Source organism: Theobroma umbraticum, unplaced genomic scaffold, assembly GCF_002168275.2.
Source record: "Theobroma umbraticum cultivar Fairchild unplaced genomic scaffold, ASM216827v3 scaffold_51.0, whole genome shotgun sequence".
Classification (NCBI taxonomy): domain Eukaryota; kingdom Viridiplantae; phylum Streptophyta; class Magnoliopsida; order Malvales; family Malvaceae; genus Theobroma; species Theobroma umbraticum.
The window spans coordinates 6952758-6971554 of NW_018397260.1; the positions used below are offsets into that span (position 1 = coordinate 6952758).

The 18797-nt window shown below is 37.7% G+C and overlaps 1 protein-coding gene across 3 annotated transcripts in view; it reads left to right on the forward strand.

Annotated features, from left to right (window-relative positions):
• Window positions 1-18740, forward strand: part of SAB (HYPERSENSITIVE TO PI STARVATION 4) — a 20464-nt gene extending 1724 nt beyond the window's left edge. Inside the window, exons 3-23 of one of the 3 annotated variants that reach the window (XM_021429735.2) lie at window positions 316-576; window positions 1193-1395; window positions 1616-1838; window positions 2834-3004; window positions 3141-3218; window positions 4472-4723; window positions 5452-7557; window positions 7732-9592; window positions 9762-9850; window positions 10116-10469; window positions 10848-10966; window positions 11840-12086; window positions 13145-13369; window positions 14450-14589; window positions 15091-15163; window positions 16109-16210; window positions 16301-16474; window positions 16618-16959; window positions 17050-17217; window positions 17615-17987; window positions 18135-18740. In XM_021429735.2, coding sequence (XP_021285410.1) covers window positions 316-576; window positions 1193-1395; window positions 1616-1838; window positions 2834-3004; window positions 3141-3218; window positions 4472-4723; window positions 5452-7557; window positions 7732-9592; window positions 9762-9850; window positions 10116-10469; window positions 10848-10966; window positions 11840-12086; window positions 13145-13369; window positions 14450-14589; window positions 15091-15163; window positions 16109-16210; window positions 16301-16474; window positions 16618-16959; window positions 17050-17217; window positions 17615-17987; window positions 18135-18253 — 7680 coding nt within the window. In that variant the 3' untranslated portion in view covers window positions 18254-18740. Of the gene's footprint in view, window positions 1-315; window positions 577-1192; window positions 1396-1615; window positions 1839-2833; window positions 3005-3140; window positions 3219-4471; window positions 4724-5451; window positions 7558-7731; window positions 9593-9761; window positions 9851-10115; window positions 10470-10847; window positions 10967-11839; window positions 12087-13144; window positions 13370-13501; window positions 13605-14449; window positions 14590-15090; window positions 15164-16108; window positions 16475-16617; window positions 16960-17049; window positions 17218-17614; window positions 17988-18134 lie in introns of those variants that run through there. The other 2 variants (XM_089783543.1, XR_002445310.2) reach the window with 2 other exon arrangements.
• The last annotated feature ends 57 nt before the right edge of the window (window positions 18741-18797 follow it).

Here is an 18797-nt window from a genome sequence, read left to right on the forward strand (position 1 = left end):
ATTTTATTTTGGCTGGGGAGTGGTTTGCATTGGAATAGATCTAAATGGATGCTCAGGAGGCACGGGCAAGAGTTAATTATGTCTTTTAAGTTGAATTTCATTGACTGGAATATGTGTGTGTGTGTGTGTTTATTAATCTTTAAGTTAAAAATGCCCTTTGAAAAGCCTGAAGGATATCTGGTTTAAATGATCGGAATTTATTTCTGTACTTATTAATTTATCATCATTTCCTGCTATTTGTTCCTGCAACTATTTGTAAACCTATGTGCCTGTTCCATGTGTTCATCGTATTTTAATTGCTTGGATAATTTTCAGGGTGCTATTGAATCCATATTAGTGGGTGAAATTAAGCTCAGTTTACGTCAGTCCTTGGTTAAACTTGGGTTTGGCATTATTTCTAAGGATCCAAAGCTGCAGGTGTTAATTTGTGACCTAGAAATTGTATTAAGGCCTTCAACAAAAGGCTCACAGAAAGCTAAATCCCGGAAACCTCGCACTTCAGGCAGGGGAAAGTGGATGGTTGTAGCTAACATTGCAAGATTTTTGTCAGTTTCTATTACAGATTTGGTTTTGAAGGTAGCTGGTCTTTGATCTTTTTTTTTCTTCTTTTTAAATAATGATTCACCTTTTGTTTTTTTGTTTTTTTTGATAAGCAATGATTCACCATTTTTATAATTCATTTCAGCACATAACTTTTTAATGCTTTTGTGATGTGTCTCTGTGTGTCTTTGTTCTAGAATAAATGTTAAATGGGGTGCTAGGGAGAGTGATGATGGACAATGTATAATTTTTTAATTTCAGCAAATTTGATTTTGATTGCTACCTTTGTTCTGATTGTAAGTTATCAAATAAGAAATTTGGTAATAGCTTTTAGTTGGTTCCTGCACTGAGGATGCATAATATCACGATGCACAGGTTAGAACCTTGATCTAGGTTGGAGTACCATTCTGATAGACATTTTTGTTAGCTCATTTGATCAAAAGGTACTGTTAGAATCTGATCTTGTTCGGACACCTAGTGTCGTGTAGGCTTTATTATCTAGTGAAGGTTCAACAATCTCTGAATGCCCTATTTTTGCATAGATTCAGTATATATACTTCTGTTTTTTTTTTTTTTTATCTTCTTTTCTGTTGTCCTTTTCATTTTGAAGTTTTTATACTCCTCAAGTTAATTGTCTCTTGAAACTATGCAGACACCTAAAGCAACTGTTGAGGTGAAGGAACTCCAAGTAGATATATCTAAAGATGGTGGATCCAAGCCTAATCTGTTTGTTAAGCTACATATATTACCCATTTATGCCCATGCTATTCAGCCACTCTCTGGCATTATGGAAAAGTCTTCTGCTCCTTTTAGCTGTGAAGAGTTTTCTCTCTCTTGTGAATTTGGCCATGATAGGTATTTCTTTTCTTTTTGAAACTTTCCTTTATAGTGGCCAAGTCATTCCAGCATGTCATCTTTTGCATTTGTTGGTCAGTTAATCATGGTAAATGATTTTATTTCTTGCATAACATTCTCTTGGGCTTTCTTTCTGTCTCATACAAATATTCTCCCCTTAATCATGTAACTCTTGTTTTTGCTTTTGCTTATGTGTTAACATGTTCTTTTTTGCATTCAGGGAAGCAGGTGTTGTTGTCCGAAATGTGGACATTAACTGTGGAGAGATTGTTGTGAACCTCAATGAGGAGCTGCTCTCAAAGAATAAAAAATCGTCAGATGTTTTTTCTGAAACTGATAAAGTTACAGGGTTAACTGCTGATTCTGTAACAAAAAAAAAGCCTCAGAAAAAACAAGCTGCAATTTTAGCATTGACTAAGTATACTTCTATGTTTCCAGAAAAGGTTTGTGATTTTACTCATGGATGGAGATAAGCTTGCTATTGTTTTCCCCATCTTCTATCGTTGGCAGCCTTTTTCTAAATCAGTTATTATTTTATACAAAGATTAGAAGCATCTGCAAGAAATGCTTCTTTATTAGAGCACAAAAACATTGTTATTGGGGCTTGCTCATGATTGTTGTACCTACTTAACTATCATGAAAATTGCTTTTGTGATGTTCTACTAGATTGAGCAATTAAAGACGTTATTCCAACCTGCTTGGGATAACTGTTTTGGTATATTGTTGGTGAGCTTAAGAGCAGACAGACAACTCAATTGAGGTAATGAGGAAACTAAGAAAGGAAGAAACTAAAATAAGTAAAGAATTCCAATGGAGAGGGTCATTATTGAGATTTTACACCCTAAAGAAGAGGATGCATGTTTGTTTGGTGAAGCCATATTGTCTTGTGTTGAATGGTGAGAACTGAGAATTAAAACCTATAGCTCAGAGACAATGCTCAAGGTGTTTGCATATTCTAGACTCATGATAATATCTTACTAGAAGTGAAGAAGATTAGGTTGTGAGGTTCATTGTTCTTTGCCACTGCATTCTATGGTGCCATTTTCTGCGTGGCAATCTTTGTTTGTCATATTTCCTCATCTGCTTAGTAGCATAAATGAAGAGTGTTTGTCAGCATTCTGATGTTCATGAAACATTATCTTAGTTAATGATGGAGCCATCAAATTAGCAAGGTGACTACATTGATCAATGTTAGTAGTTACATTTTTCTGTCATTTTAGCAAGTATGCAGCACTTGATTTCTCACCAAAAGGCAATACCTTAGGTCCTCAACGTGCTTTACATTATATTTGATCATGTAGCAACTATTGGTTGGTTGTGTTTAGTGGGAATGCGTGATGTGTAAGCTTGAAAAAGACAGTATACTGCCTTGAGTGCTAATGCACTGGTGGGAAGGTTTATATTGTTCATTCATTCATTTGTTTGATTTTTGAGACAGATTTGCTTCAACTTACCAAAACTAGATGTGAAGTTTGTGCATCGAGAACATGATCTTTTTGTTGAGAATAACATCATGGGCATTCAATTGAAAAGCATCAAATCACGATCTACTGAAGATGTGGGGGAGAGTACACGCCTTGATGTTCAGTTGGAGTTCAGTGAGATACATGTATAGCCCTTAATATTGATGTTGCAGGCTGAGCAAAAAAAAAAAAAAATTGATGTTGCAGCACTCTACGTTTTAATTTTAACTATATCTTGCGGCTTGGCATATTATTGACTTTGGTTTTTCCTTTCTATTTCAGCTTCTTAGAGAAGCTCGCTCTTCTATATTGGAGATAATGAAAGTTGATGTTGTCTCTTTTGTCTACATTCCAATACAGGTGAGTCCTGTGCAATCATGGCAGGTTGGTGTCTTTGTCAAGTTGCTACCTTTAACTTTGTCTGTGTTGTACAACAGGTAAAAATATGTTTTGACTGCAAATGCTGCCATTAAATTTCCACTTATTCTGTTGTTGCTTTGCTTACTGTCTTTTACCGAGTGATCTCAGATGAGTTTGAACTTGAGAAACTATCATTTTTGGTTGTCAAATTAGAAATTCTTGGATCTGACTTGGCATCAGCATTTTATGTGGGTCACATGACTAGCATTGTAGCTTGATAGGAAAGGAATAATAGTTGATACACCTCAGGCTTTTTTGGGGGATTTAATTTGGGTTGGTGGTTGAATCATTTCTGTTTGCATGCCTCAGCCTTGTGTTGGTGATTTGGTGTATGTTCGCAAGTTTGTAACTTGAACCCAAATAGAAAATGCAGAATCTTCAACCGAACCTGGTCCAATTCAACCTGACTGTGGTGTTTACAAATGTTAGCATCTGCCCTGTACCCGCTGGGAAAAGTAAATCTGAATATGACCCAACTCGACCTGCCTTCAAAAAACAATCACTTTATAAAATAAAAACCATTTTATATCCCAGGAAGACAACTGTTTTTAGAAGAAAAAATCTTATTATTGTTCCAGATGGGGACTGGTTTTGCTCATTTTAGGCCTTATATGGGTTTAGGGCATCGAATTTCCCAGTTGGTGAATGGTTCCCCAATTCAGCTGGTTGAACTAGCCGGTTTTCGAAACAGTTGTTCTTGAAGATCAGCTTGGTGATTGGAAAAGGAAACTAGTTAGTCGGTTTACCTTCACCAACTTCTCTAATTTCCTTATTCTATTCATTCTTGTTTTCAACTTGGGTAGCTAAAATATTAAATGGGCTTGACTGCTTTAATTTTTGGTCCTTGTTAAATGATGGAGATAATTAGTAGGCTTTCTATCTGATTGAGAAGGAGGTCCCTTTGCTCGTTAATCGTTATCTTTACTTTGCCTTTTCTCTCTGTAGTTTATATATATGTTACTTGCCTGGTCCAAGGACTGACTCTTGCCACCACCCACTTTTGTTTGGGAACGAGGAAGCTTTTTTTCCTGTCTCATTTCTATCTAGTTTTCCTACCAGGTTATTTTGCTTTTGTTTGGTAGATGTATATTTTTAGAGACATATGGACTTGTTAAACATAGTGTGGGTGCCACATTTATAATTTTATTGGGTTGGTTTAGTAGCTTATTCTTTCTAATGCTGTTGCTTTTCAGCCAATCTCACTTGTTAGAGCTGAAGTTGATGTTAAGCTTGGAGGGACTCAGTGCAACATTATAATGAGTAGATTAAAGCCATGGTTGAGGTTGCAAACCTCCAAAAAGAAAGGAATGGTTCTCCGAGAGGAAACTTCTACCATAGAGAAGGCACAATCAAGTGAATCCAAAGCCTTCATGTGGACATGTACTGTCTCAGCCCCTGAGATGACAATTGTGCTTTATAGTATCAGTGGTGTGCCGCTGTATCATGTAAGCAACATGCTTTGTCATTTTTATATTGGGTATCCAAGAAATGTATGAGCCTTAATCTTGCAGATCATGCTGTGTTATGTAGCACAGAATTTTATATCTGAAGGGTACATAATCGGCTGTAATCTTTTGCTGCCAGAACATAGTTGGTATTTTAGGATTTATATGCAGAATGGAGTTCTTCACTTCCTAGTTGTAGTTTTGTTTCAGTTGATTTTAACCAACAAAAAATTTTGTGCAAGATAATCATGCCAAGTATTTGACTTATTCAACTAACGCATTACTTCAGTTGCATTAGTTAAGTGCTGTTGTTCTGGGTTGTAGTGTTGTAAAGTCAATATATTTGCTACCAGGTGGTGGGAACTACAGTGACAGGATTCACTTAAAATTAGCACCAATTAAAATCATCATATTGGTAAAAGAAGATCCTACTTTAACAAACCTTAATATGAACTGATCGCTCATGGGCCACCGACAAGGAAAATTAAAGAGTTTATCCAAGATGCTTGTATGCTTATGATGGTTTTACTGAGCTTAGATGTTATATGTATATGGGCATAGGAAATCTTAATTCCATCTCTAGTCACATTTATTTGCTTTCTTGAGTATCATGATATTCTATTTGGACTCTATATTAATGCTGTTTTTTGTTGTTATCCACTTTTTATGCCTTAATTGGTTTGAAGCAATGACTAAGACACCATTTTGACTTTGGTTTCCAAATGCAGGGCTGCTCACAGTCATCACATGTGTTTGCTAACAACATTTCAAGTACAGGAACCACAGTACACATGGAACTTGGTGAGCTGAATTTGCATATGGCAGATGAATATCAAGAATGTTTGAAAGAAAGCCTTTTCAGTGTGGAATCAAATTCAGGTTCCTTACTGCATATAGCAAAGGTTAGTCTAGATTGGGGTAAAAAGGACATGGAATCATCTGAAGATGATGGCCCTAGATGTAAATTAGTTCTTTCTGCTGATGTGACTGGAATGGGCATTTATTTAACTTTTAAGCGTGTTGAATCACTTATAATAACAGCTATGTCCTTTCAAGCTCTCTTGAAAAATCTATCTGCTGGTAAGAAAGCTACACATAGCCGGACAGGACGTTCATCAAAACCATCAGGGAAGGGTACTCGGCTTTTAAAAGTCAATCTTGAACGTTGTTCAGTTAGCTTTTGTGGTGAGACTAGCTTGGATAACACAGTTGTGGCAGATCCCAAGCGTGTAAATTATGGGTCTCAGGGTGGTCGAGTTGTTATTAGTGTTTCAGCTGATGGTACACCACGTAATGCAAATATAATGTCCATAGCCTCTGATCAGTGCAAGAAATTGAAATACTCTCTTTTGCTTGACATCTTTCACTTTAGTTTGTGTGTGAACAAGGAGAAACAATCCACCCAGGTGGAACTTGAAAGAGCCAGATCTATCTATCAGGAACATCTTGAAGAAGATAAACCAGACACAAAAGTTGCATTATTTGACATGCAGAATGCAAAATTTGTACGACGCTCTGGTGGCCTTAAGGAGATAGCTGTTTGCTCTCTGTTCAGTGCTACTGATATATCCATCAGATGGGAGCCTGATGTCCATCTGTCTTTGTTTGAACTGGTTTTGCAACTGAAAGCACTGGTTCACAATCAAAAGGTTAAGGGACTTGGTAATGAGCTCATGGACAATGTCTCCGGTGTAAGAGATGCTGAGCAGAAGAAGGAAGTCACTGTGGTGGAATCAGGTCATCTTGATAAAACAAAGAAAAAAGAATCTATATTTGCTGTTGATGTGGAGATGCTGAGTATATCTGCTGAAGCTGGAGATGGTGTTGATGCACTTGTGCAGGTTCAGTCAATTTTCTCTGAGAACGCTCGCATAGGAGTACTTCTTGAAGGACTGATGCTTAGTCTCAATGGAGCCCGGATATTCAAAAGCAGCCGAATGCAAATTTCCCGTATTCCCTATGCTTCCAGCTCAACTGATGCAGCAGGTCCAGTGGGCACCATGTGGGATTGGGTTGTTCAAGCACTTGATGTTCATGTTTGCATGCCTTTCAGGCTGCAGTTGCGAGCCATTGATGATGCTGTTGAGGAGATGTTGCGAGCTTTGAAGCTTATAACTTCTGCTAAGACTCAGCTAATTCTTCCCATGAAGAAAGAAAGCTCAAAACCTAAAAAGCCTAGTTCAACCAAATTTGGGCGTGTGAAGTTCTGCATACGCAAGCTGACTGCTGATATTGAAGAAGAACCAATGCAGGGTTGGCTTGATGAGCACTATCATCTAATGAAGAATGAGGCCGTTGAGTTAGCTGTTAGGTTGAAATTTTTTAATGATTTTATTGTGGCCAATCAGTGTCCTAAAACGGCTGAAATAAGTGACTCTGCTTGTGAAAGAAAGATTCAGAATGATGGAGTTGAGATCAATGTGCAAGACCCTTCAGCAATTGAAAAAATGCAAGAAGAGATATATAAACAGTCTTTTCGATCCTATTACTTAGCATGTCAGAAGCTAAAACCATCAGAAGGCTCAGGTGCCTGTAGAGAAGGATTTCAGGCTGGTTTTAAGCCAAGTACCGCGAGAACTTCTCTTCTTTCTGTTTCAGCTACAGACTTAGATGTGACCTTGACAAGGATTGATGGTGGAGGTGACGGGATGATAGAGGTTCTAAAGCAGCTTGATCCAGTATGTCGTGAAAGTAATATACCTTTTTCCCGTCTATATGGGAGCAATATTCTCTTAAACACTGGAAGTCTAACTGTTCAGTTAAGAAATTACACACTTCCTCTTTTTTCTGCAATTTCTGGTAGATGCGAAGGCCGTGTTGTGCTAGCACAGCAGGTAAACTCCTAAGCTACTGCCCCCTTCCCCCTGGTTTTTTGGTCCCATTTCTAAATGCTAAAGATAATTGTATTTGAAATTCTCTCTTTATATATGTTATTTATTTTTTTGAAAAAGGGGGGGCGGGGTTTTGCTGATCTTACTCTAATTGAAATTATTTTCTTTGAAAATTAGGCAACATGTTTTCAGCCCCAAATTTCCAATGATGTCTTCATTGGAAGATGGAGAAAGGTCCGCATGCTTCGTTCAGCCAGTGGTACAACTCCACCGATGAAAACATACTCAGATTTGCCTATACATTTTGAAAAAGCAGAAGTGTCCTTTGGGGTGGGATATGAACCGGTTTTTGCTGACATAAGCTATGCTTTCACTGTGGCCCTTCGTAGGGCTAATTTAAGCAATAGAAGTCCTGGTCTTCCACAGCCACCAAAAAAGGAGCGGAGCTTACCGTGGTGGGATGACATGAGAAATTACATCCATGGAAATATCACCTTATTCTTTTCTGAAACTAAATGGAACATTCTTGCAACTACTGATCCTTATGAAAAGCTTGACAAACTTCAAATTGTTTCTGGTTCTATGGAGATTCAGCAATCAGATGGTCGTGTTTATGTTTCTGCAAAGGATTTTAAAATTTTCTTGAGCAGTTTGGAGAGTTTGGTAAATAGTCACAGCTTAAAACTCCCCGCCAGTGTATCCAGTGCTTTCCTTGAAGCTCCAGTCTTCAGCCTTGAGGTTACAATGGATTGGGAATGCGAGTCTGGTAATCCCATGAATCATTATTTGTTTGCACTTCCTATAGAAGGGAAGCCTAGGGAGAAAGTGTTTGATCCTTTCAGATCCACTTCTCTTTCCCTCCGATGGAACTTTTCTCTTAAACCCCTGCTTCCTGCATTGGAGAAACAATCCCCATCTGCCTCTGTGTCAGAATGCACTGTTCTGGATGGAACTGTAAATGGGGCACACTTTAAGGCTGAGAATGTTTCAATTGCTTCACCAACGGTGAATGTCGGTGCACATGATCTAGCTTGGATAGTTAAGTTTTGGAATATGAATTATATTCCTCCTCACAAATTGCGTTCCTTCTCTCGCTGGCCTCGTTTTGGAATTCCAAGAATTCCTAGATCAGGAAACCTGTCATTAGATAGGGTGATGACAGAATTTATGCTCCGCTTAGATGCTACGCCTACTTGCATAAAGCATATGACATTAGATGATGATGATCCAGCAAAAGGACTGACATTTGGCATGACAAAACTTAAATATGAAATCTGTTACAGTAGAGGTAAGCAAAAGTATACTTTTGAATGCAAGCGTGATCCTCTTGATCTTGTGTATCAGGGGCTGGACCTTCATGTGCCTAAGGTTTTTTTGAACAAAGAAGATTGCAATAGTGTCACAAAAGTAGTTCAAATGACAAGGAAAACTTCTCAGTCTGCATCCATAGAGCGAGTTCCTAGTGAAAAGAGTAATTATATGAGTGGTTGTACGGAGAAGCATCGTGATGAAGGATTTTTGTTGTCATCTGATTATTTTACAATCAGGAGGCAGGCCCCCAAGGCTGATCCTGCCAGGTTATGGGCATGGCAAGAGGCTGGGAGAAAAAATCTTGAAATGACATATGTCAGATCTGAATTTGAAAATGGGAGTGAAAGTGATGAGCATGTACGGTCAGATCCAAGCGATGATGATGGATACAATGTGGTTATAGCTGACAATTGTCAGCGTGTTTTTGTTTACAGCCTTAAACTGTTGTGGACAATAGAAAATCGAGATGCTGTGTGGTCATTTGTTGGTGGAATATCCAAAGCATTTGAACCTCAAAAGCCTTCTCCTTCGCGGCAGTATGCACAGAGGAAGTTATTCGAGGAGTATCAGAAACATGGTGACCCTGAAATGCCTCAAGAGGATACTTCTAAGTCCCCTTCTAGCAATCATGGTGTGGCTTCCCCTTCTCAACATGTGGAGACATCAGGACCTCATTCATCTCTATCACATGCAGTGGGGATGGAAAATTTGTCTACTTCTGCAGTTGGTATGTCTCAAGCTTACATTGAAATTTTAGTGCTGGTGAAGTTTTGTACTTCTGAATTCAAAGTGCCACAGATGTTAGCTCCATCAAAGACACATTTTTAGTTATAATTTTCTTGTCATGATTCTTTAACTTCCACTGATTACAGTTGATACTTGTTTATTTATCCTAGCACTAAATGATTCTGAAGAGGAAGGGACACGTCATTTTATGGTGAATGTCATTGAGCCTCAATTCAATCTTCACTCTGAAGATGCCAATGTGAGTTGTTACTTTTGCATTTATAAGCTTATTCATTCTTCACAACGCATATCTAAAAGAATAATTTGTCATTGCAAATATTCACAGTATTTCTTAAATTTATGAAATCATTGCTCGAGTTCACTACCTATATGTTAGGAAGGTCTTACAGTACATTAGAGATCTGTATGGTATTTTTTGTATTCCTCTTTTTAATGATTTGTTGATAGTCATCATCTTATGTTAGTCATTTTTTCAGTAAAATAACTTCTTTCATGTCTATCAGGGGAGATTTCTTCTTGCTGCTGTTAGTGGTCGTGTTTTGGCCCGATCATTTCATTCAGTTCTTCATGTTGGCTATGAAATGATTGAGCAAGCACTTGGTACTGGAAATGTTCATATCCCTGAAGGTGGGCATGACATGACATTGAAACGCATGGAGTTCTCTGTGATGCTGGAGCATGTCCAGGCTCATGTTGCACCAACTGATGTAGATCCTGGGGCTGGGCTACAGTGGCTTCCAAAAATTCGTAGTTCTCCAAAGGTCAAGCGAACTGGTGCTCTACTTGAAAGAGTGTTTATGCCTTGTGATATGTACTTCCGATACACAAGGCATAAAGGTGGTACCCCAGATTTGAAGGTAATGTGACATTTTCAAGGTATCTGTTTTGGCTAAGATGTCTATGTCTAAGTATTGTGGCACATTGATTACAAGTAAAAAGTAGTAAAAATAAATCTTTTATGAAGGACAACAGTGAATTAAAAAAATGAAGATAATGAGGAGAAATAACAGGAGAGTGCTATTTGTTTAATGCACAGTGTAGAATGAATAATGCTAGGAACATCCTGAGTTGGGCCATGTCCAACTTGTTGAAATTTGGAAAGAGAGTCTAGATTGTTGAGAGACCAACCTATAGTCTGAAGTTGCTATCTTTCACAGTGAATCAGTTCAATGCTGGGTAGTTTATTGAGCACTAGACTTAAATTTGCATATGAAATTATTTTCACTCTGTTGCAGGTGAAGCCATTAAAGGATCTCACCTTTAACTCTCACAACATAACAGCTACCATGACGTCTCGTCAGTTTCAGGTTATGCTGGATGTCTTAACCAATCTTCTTTTTGCTCGGCTTCCCAAGTGAGAACATGCCCCAGTTGTTTTCCTTTTGTTTCTTTGAAATTTCTTTTTTCTTTTTTCAGAACAGTGTCTCTTCTACGAAATTATAACATGTGCGGTTATTTATTGTAAGTTGCATGTGCATGTACTTTGGCCTGGTTGGATCTATTGGTTGGCAAATGTTGGACTAAAAATAAAATCTTTGTTTCTCCTTTCTTCTTTTGAAATAACAAGATTCAGCAAATGGATATTATTATAATAGCGTTTCTAAGTATACAAAATCAGTATTTGCCACCTCTAAAGGTGGGGCCAATCTGTGGATTTGGAATGTGCAGAACACCCTTGATGGATTCAAATCCAAATGTTAGATTTGGCATGAAAAACTTATTTGACCACAGCTTGCCATATTGTTGTTTGAAATTATGGATGAAACATTTGTTCACCTAGTATTAGGATGGTTCAAATTCTGCTCTACTTCCTTTCCCGCTTGTGTTTATTTTTCTGCATTTAAATGATAAATTAATCTTTGTGTTGCTGCTTAGTTTGATTTATTGTAGACCAGATATATGAAACAGAGTATAAGGATGGCCAGCACCTGGGTTTTCTTAACCTTACCAGGCCTCTTTTCCAAACTATCTCAGAAGCAATAAACATACATTTTGGTTTAGTGTTGCTATAATATATCTCTCAAAGTTGCTTTACACTTGTTGGCTAATGGTCTTAATAGTGATCTTTTGAAATGTAACCTATTCTTCCACTTCATATCTGTCATTTGGATGCAATTGTCTCTTATTTTTATTAATTTATTTGCATGATCTCTGCACTAAAAGACATTTTTGTATTTGGTACTGTTATATTCTTCCAAATTTAATGCAAGTTAAATCTGTAATTCAGGCCTCGAAAAAGTAGTCTCGCTTGTCCTGGCGAAGATGATGAAGATGTAGGGGAGGAGGCAGATGAGGTGGTTCCTGATGGTGTGGAAGAGGTAGAACTTGCCAAAATCAGCCTTGAGCAGAAAGAACGAGAGCAGAAGTTGCTACTCAATGACATTAAGAAGTTGTCTCTTCATTGTGATACTTCAGGAGACCTTCTGGAAAAGGAAGGTGATTGGTGGATGGTAAATGGTGGGAGATCTATATTGGTATGAAAATGAACCTTGTCAACCATCACTAAATATTACTTGTTTCCGTGTTTGCAGATTTATGCTCTCTTTGATTGTTCTTCTCAAAACTAGGATGTTAAAATAGTTAGGGGGCTTATATTATAAGCCAAGTTATATAAGAAAAGTGTAGAGCAGAATTTTCCTTTGTTCAATATATCAACTCCATTTTAAAATATGATTGAAAGAACTGGATTTGAAGTGTTGATAGATCAATGCTTGAGTACCTGAATTGATTATGCATGCTTGATTCCCTCTTCGTCTGGTCTGGGAAATGTCTCATGGTCCATGTTCCTGGAAATTATATTTTCTGTGGATCCCTTAAATTTCTGTCTGCAGTGAATGCACTGAATAACAGAGGGAATTCTAGTAACGTGTAATATAACTACAATGCACAGTCTTACTGGTTAAGGCTGAATACTCAGTTCCTTCTTGGGACACCTTTCCTATCAGAACCAATTTCTAAGGTGTTTTCTCTGCTGGTTATACCCATCACTCAAAAGTGTGGGTATCTATTATATTATGAATGTAGGATAATTTCCTTGAAATTCAATGTAAGTCAATAAATCACCCTTTATTTGACGATTATTTTGTAAGTATAACTTCATGAATGTTGGAAGATACTCCACCTACATGTTCAGAATCATCAAAGCTAGAAAAGGTGATGCCCATTTCTATTATTCTGTGGATCTGGCATTTCTTAAAAAATGCCCTTTGGACCTTAAAAGGATGTTTGTTGAGTTACAGACACTGATTATTGGGATAGGAGTGAAACTTGATAAGGTATTTTGGAGTGGCTGTTAATTGCTGCATGCACTGTGTTTTGTTTTTTGACTGTATCTCCTTTTATCTGCACTCGTTCTTACATCTGTTATTAATGGGTTCATTACAGTCTGGGCTGTGCATAATTTGTTTTTGTATATTGGTCTTCTAAGATTCCATATGCCTATTTGTTTATTGCTCTTTTAAGATACAATGTGATTGGTTGTTATACTTTAGCATGCAACAGATTTTAAGCTGTATGAACTTGATTCGTATAGGTGCAAGGACTGAAGAGAGAACTTGTCAATGCAAAAAAATTTAGGAAGGCAGCATCTGTATCCTTACGGGTTGCTTTGCAGAAAGCTGCTCAGCTACGGCTAATGGAGAAAGAAAAGAACAAAAGTCCATCTTATGCCATGCGAATTTCTTTGCAAATTAACAAAGTTGTATGGAGCATGCTTGTGGATGGTAAATCATTTGCTGAGGCCGAGATCAATGACATGGTGAGTTCCTGAAGATGATGACAAGTTTGTTTGCTTTATGCTTATACTAGTGAAGTATCAATTGATACCTTCCTTTATCACTTGATGGCGGTTGTATTTCTGATTACATTTGTTGTCCTGAACTAACGGCAGGTCGTAGTCAAGCCATGTGCTTAGGTGTAAAGGCACAAAGCAAACCCCCTACCTCCCAAATAAAACAATTACAAATTAAGAACATCTCCGCGCACCACTCCATGTGAGGTTCCCTTGCTCAAATGATAATTCTGACAAAATAAGTTATCAGGATAAATATTAGAATCATCAAACAAATTTTTGGAAAATATTAGAGGGAAGAAATATTTGATTAATCCGTAAATTATAACTTTTTATAAAATTTTTCATGGAAAACATACATAGATATATTTTCTATATGTCACTAATATTCCTAGATCCAATACAGAACGTTTTTTCTTGAATCAACCCAAAAAAAAATAGTGAGAAGTTCATTTATAATAATGAAGCAAGTCAAGAAAGAATTAATAAAACAAATAGAAATATAATTCGTTTTATTTCAACTATTGTACTTGCTCATAAGGCACTATTTTTAAATTGCCCTCCTCTTTTTGAATCTTTCTGTGGGCTGTAATTTTGTTTGACCAGTGAGATAAGGCAGGTATCTTTTACAGGAGTAAGAAAAGGACGATAACATCCATTTATATCTTGTTGAAGATGGATGTGAACTTAGAGCTTGAGTTTGATAATGACTTTTAGTTAGTTTGGATAGTGCCTGTTTTTGGAATACATTAGAAAATGGTTGGAGTCAACATTTTAACTTGTATTAACAAAGATATATATTTGAAGTTTGTTTAACGTATTAAACATAAATTTTTTGTTTTTGATTGATCCTCATTTCGGAAATTAGTTCCTTGCTAGCATGGGCGTATGCTAATTCTGCACCTTGCACCTTTGACTACTTTAGGGTTGATATTGATTTTTCTTTCCATTGCTTTGTTTTAAGTTAATTCCATAAAGGAATCACACTTAAGTAATGTTTGCTTTGAGGATGCTATCTTACAGTTTATTCTCCTGTTATTCATGCAGATTTATGATTTTGACCGCGATTACAAAGATGTTGGTGTTGCTCAGTTTACAACTAAGCATTTTGTTGTGAGAAACTGCCTGCTTAATGCCAAGTCTGATATGCTTTTATCAGCGTGGAATCCTCCTCCAGAATGGGGAAAGTACACACTTTTTCCTTGTCTCTGTTGCTTCGTCATGCCTTTAGATGTTTTTCTAGTTTAATTAGTTGTGACTACTTTTATGAATATTTATGATTTTTTTTCTTTTTTTTTGGGTTTTATAGTTATATTGACAGCACCCCTCATCCCAACCTCAACAATCCCCATATGTTTAAATCCCCAATTTTGGTTTTCCCTATGCGAATAGAACCCCATCTTGTGTTAGCTTCTATCTTAAGGTCCACTGGTTTTGCCACCAATGCTTATGATACCTTTCTGCTGTCAGCAACTTGCTCTATTGTTTTGTGAATGTGGTCATTTTTTAAAGAATTTTTATTTATAGACTTGCTTTACAGAAGTTCGTACTTGATGTCAATAACTTGTGGGTTTTCATTTGATTGTGTGGGGGAGCCATGAATGTGTGTGAAGATTTTGGATTAAGTACCTCAGCAAATGTTATAATAATTCTTTAGAAGATCTTGATATCAACTTTCCTGGTTGCAGAAAAGTCATGCTTCGTGTGGATGCAAAGCAGGGAGCTCCAAAGGATGGAAACTCTCCTCTAGAGCTTTTTCAGGTAACAATCAGTTTTTTTATTTTTTTTTTCCTTTCGAAGCCATTGTTTATGTGTGTGTGTTTCTAGAATGTAGAATGACTGTAATACACAACATATGAAACTCTTAGCCCCGCACCTTGTTCATAAATTTGTTCTAGCTGCATCCACTTCCTCATTTGAACTTTGATTAGAACATTTATTTGCATCCACATGTCAATGGTACATTGACATGTGTAGGATCTCTGTAGAGAAGATATGGTAACTATTATGCTTATAGACAGATACGTATTTCAAAATCTCTTATTTTTTCAATAGTCTCCCTCTACTCCAAGGAGTTGGTCTTACAGATTAGGGAAGGAAGAATGGAACTAAAAGCTGAGTGAAAAGGTTTTCATAGCAGTGTGAGGGATCATAGCTATATTGGCACTGTGAATATGATCAAAATAAGTGCGTGCAGGATATATGATGACATCTGGAATTGATGCATCAACACGAGCGTACATATTTAAGCATAAAAAACTGTCAGCAATCTTCGAGATATAAGATTGAGAAGAGAAACAAGATGCAAGGTAGACAAAGAAGGGAGAGAGGGATCTTGGTGATCATGCTTTTGGCCCTTGATTCCCTGAGCATGCATTGGAACTGAGTTTGAGAGACTGCTTGATAATTGAGCAGCTAGGGTCTTGTACATAGTTGTCTATTGCAGCAAATGCAAGAGCATCAAGGCATCATGCCTTTAGGGTGGCCCGGGCCAGTTGTGGGGGAGCTTTTCTTATACATACGGATTACTCCTCAGGGCACATACAGTTGATATAGTACTTTTGTTCTATCATGTGTAGACCTGCAAGCTATTTGTATTGCAAATAAGCAGTTTGTCTTATTTTCTTATTAAATCTTAGAGACATTTGTGGCTTTGATGAACTATTATTAACTAAAGTTGACACAAGCTATTCTTTTTTACTGTAGGTAGAGATATACCCACTTAAGATTCATTTGACGGAGACAATGTACAGAATGATGTGGGAGTATTTTTTCCCAGAAGAAGAACAAGATTCACAAAGACGACAGGTTAGTTTTGGGCTTTATATCTTTAAATTGGTATGCAAATTTTTAGTGCAATTGGTGAGTGTCCTTATGCTTGGAAGTTTGGAGATGCAGGAAGTTTGGAAGGTCTCCACAACTGCTGGTGCAAGACGTGCAAAGAAGGTCTTCTCAAGCCATGATGCTTCTGCATCAGGCAGCCACTCAACAAAGGAGTCTGAGATATCATCCAAACCAAGTGTGTCTACTACGTCTGTTACCAGTCAGCCTGTTCCTGCTGAGTCTGCCCAAGTGAGCATCCTTATGTTTCCCTACCTTGTAGTTGTCATGGCTACATATTGATATATTTAAGTCACTGGATTCCTATATAGGTTTTGGATCTTCATATTTCTATGCTGTAAATTTTGTAAACACTTTTTGGCACCCACATGCAGGCGTCAAAGTTGCAAAACCTAAAGGCAAATGTTGTTTCTGGTTCTGGCCCTGAGTTGCGGAGAACGTCTTCTTTTGACAGAACATGGGAAGAGACTGTTGCAGAATCTGTGGCTAATGAACTTGTCCTACAGGTTCACTCCTCCAGCATTTCTTCCACAAAAAGTGGGCCACTAGTTTCCTTGGAGCAACAAGATGAATCCTCCAAAAATAAAATGAAAGACACAAAATCTATTAAGTATGGTCGGTCATCTCATGAAGAGAAGAAGGTCGGAAAATCCAATGAAGAGAAAAAATCTAGGCCTCGGAAAATGATGGAGTTTCACAATATCAAGATAAGTCAGGTTGGTTCAGTTAATTTTAATTGATTATCCCTTGTTTTCTATTGCCATTATTTGGCTTTTATCGTCATATGTTTTTGTTGCCTGCATTAGGTTGAGCTACTAGTTACATACGAAGGGTCCAGATTTGTTGTAAATGATCTCAAGTTGCTGATGGATACATTTCACCGTGTTGAGTTCACCGGGACTTGGAGGAGATTGTTCTCTCGAGTAAAGAAGCATATTATATGGGGAGTCCTAAAGTCTGTAACTGGAATGCAGGTAACGAATCTTGATTACACTCTGGTTAACCTAACTTCAAATCCCCTTAATCTGAATCTTCTCTTACTTTATGGTCACTGGTCTCTATGTTCTTCGTAATGATTTATCTCACAATGAACTATGATAATAACTGCAATAAGACAGGAGGGCAGTCAGTGCTAGTAATTAGAATTTGCAACTGTTAAGGTGTCATTTGTCACACCAGGATGATGTTGGGGGGGGGGTGGGTCTGGCGGGGAACTGGGGCTTCGGTGCTGTGGGAGCCCAATCACACCACCCTGGTGTGCTAATGGGGCCCAATTGTATTTGCAAGTATGGGGAAGCTTAATTTATTTGTTAAACCATTAAGGTTGGAATGTGGATCTGCTAACGGTCCTATTTATTTGTTATTTGGTAGGGTAAGAAATTCAAAGACAAAGCACATAGCCAACAGCCAAGTGGAACTGGTGTTCCTGATAGTGACCTCAATCTCAGTGACAATGATCAGGTTGGGAAATCTGATCCATATCCAATAACATTTATTAAGCGTCCAAGTGATGGAGCTGGTGATGGATTTGTCACTTCCATTAGAGGCCTCTTCAACACTCAACGTCGCAAGGCCAAACAATTTGTGTTACGAACTATGAGAGGTGAAGCAGAGAATGATTTCCATGGGGAGTGGAGTGAAAGTGATGCAGAATTCTCTCCATTTGCTAGGCAGCTGACCATAACAAAAGCTAAGAGACTTATCAGGCGGCACACAAAGAAGTTCCGTTCAAGGGGACAGAAAGGTTTGTATGGTTTTCCTTCTTTATATTCTTGTGGAAATGAAAGACGCAAGGTATTTCTCATTTTAGTTTTGCTCAAACACTGGTGTAATCCTTGAGGTTGTCCCTACCAGGGGTTGAGAAATTTAGGCTGACTTTGTTCTGGTTCAGGTTCATCTTCTCAACAGAGAGAATCACTTCCATCATCTCCAATGGATCCAATGGAGACCACTCCATTCGAAACTGACTCTTCCAGTGGATCCTCACCCTATGAGGATTTTCACGAGTAGAGCTATCTTTCATCAACAGAAGGGGATTGTTTGAAGGCCTAGAGTGGAGCAAACAGTATGTGATATGCAAATATGCCCGACTGACAGAGTGCTGCAGGACGGGGATGAATGGAACTGAATTTCAACTAAAATGCAACCTTGCATGAAGACAGACTCGAGATGTTGCTGACTTCAAATAAAAGCTGGCTGCAACACATCAACTATGAAAAATATGAAGGTATGCCTGCTTGGTTATTGACTATGGATGTACTGGTTGATGATACCTTCTATGGTGATTGAGCTTTAAATGCCTGGTTAGATCATGTTTGCTCTGTAACCTGCGCATTCGGCCTGATACAGAGAAGTGCTTCAAGCAGTTCTAATCTGTCAATTTTGTAGGTTTTGGGTAGAAAAAAAATAGTTATACACGAGCTATCGAACCCTATAATTTTGTACATATATTTAAATAATATATATTGGAATAGAAATAAATGTGAAAGTTTCTCTCGATTTGAACAGTGAATAATCATAGGCATTAGATAGAATATTCTGTTCCGTTAAATTT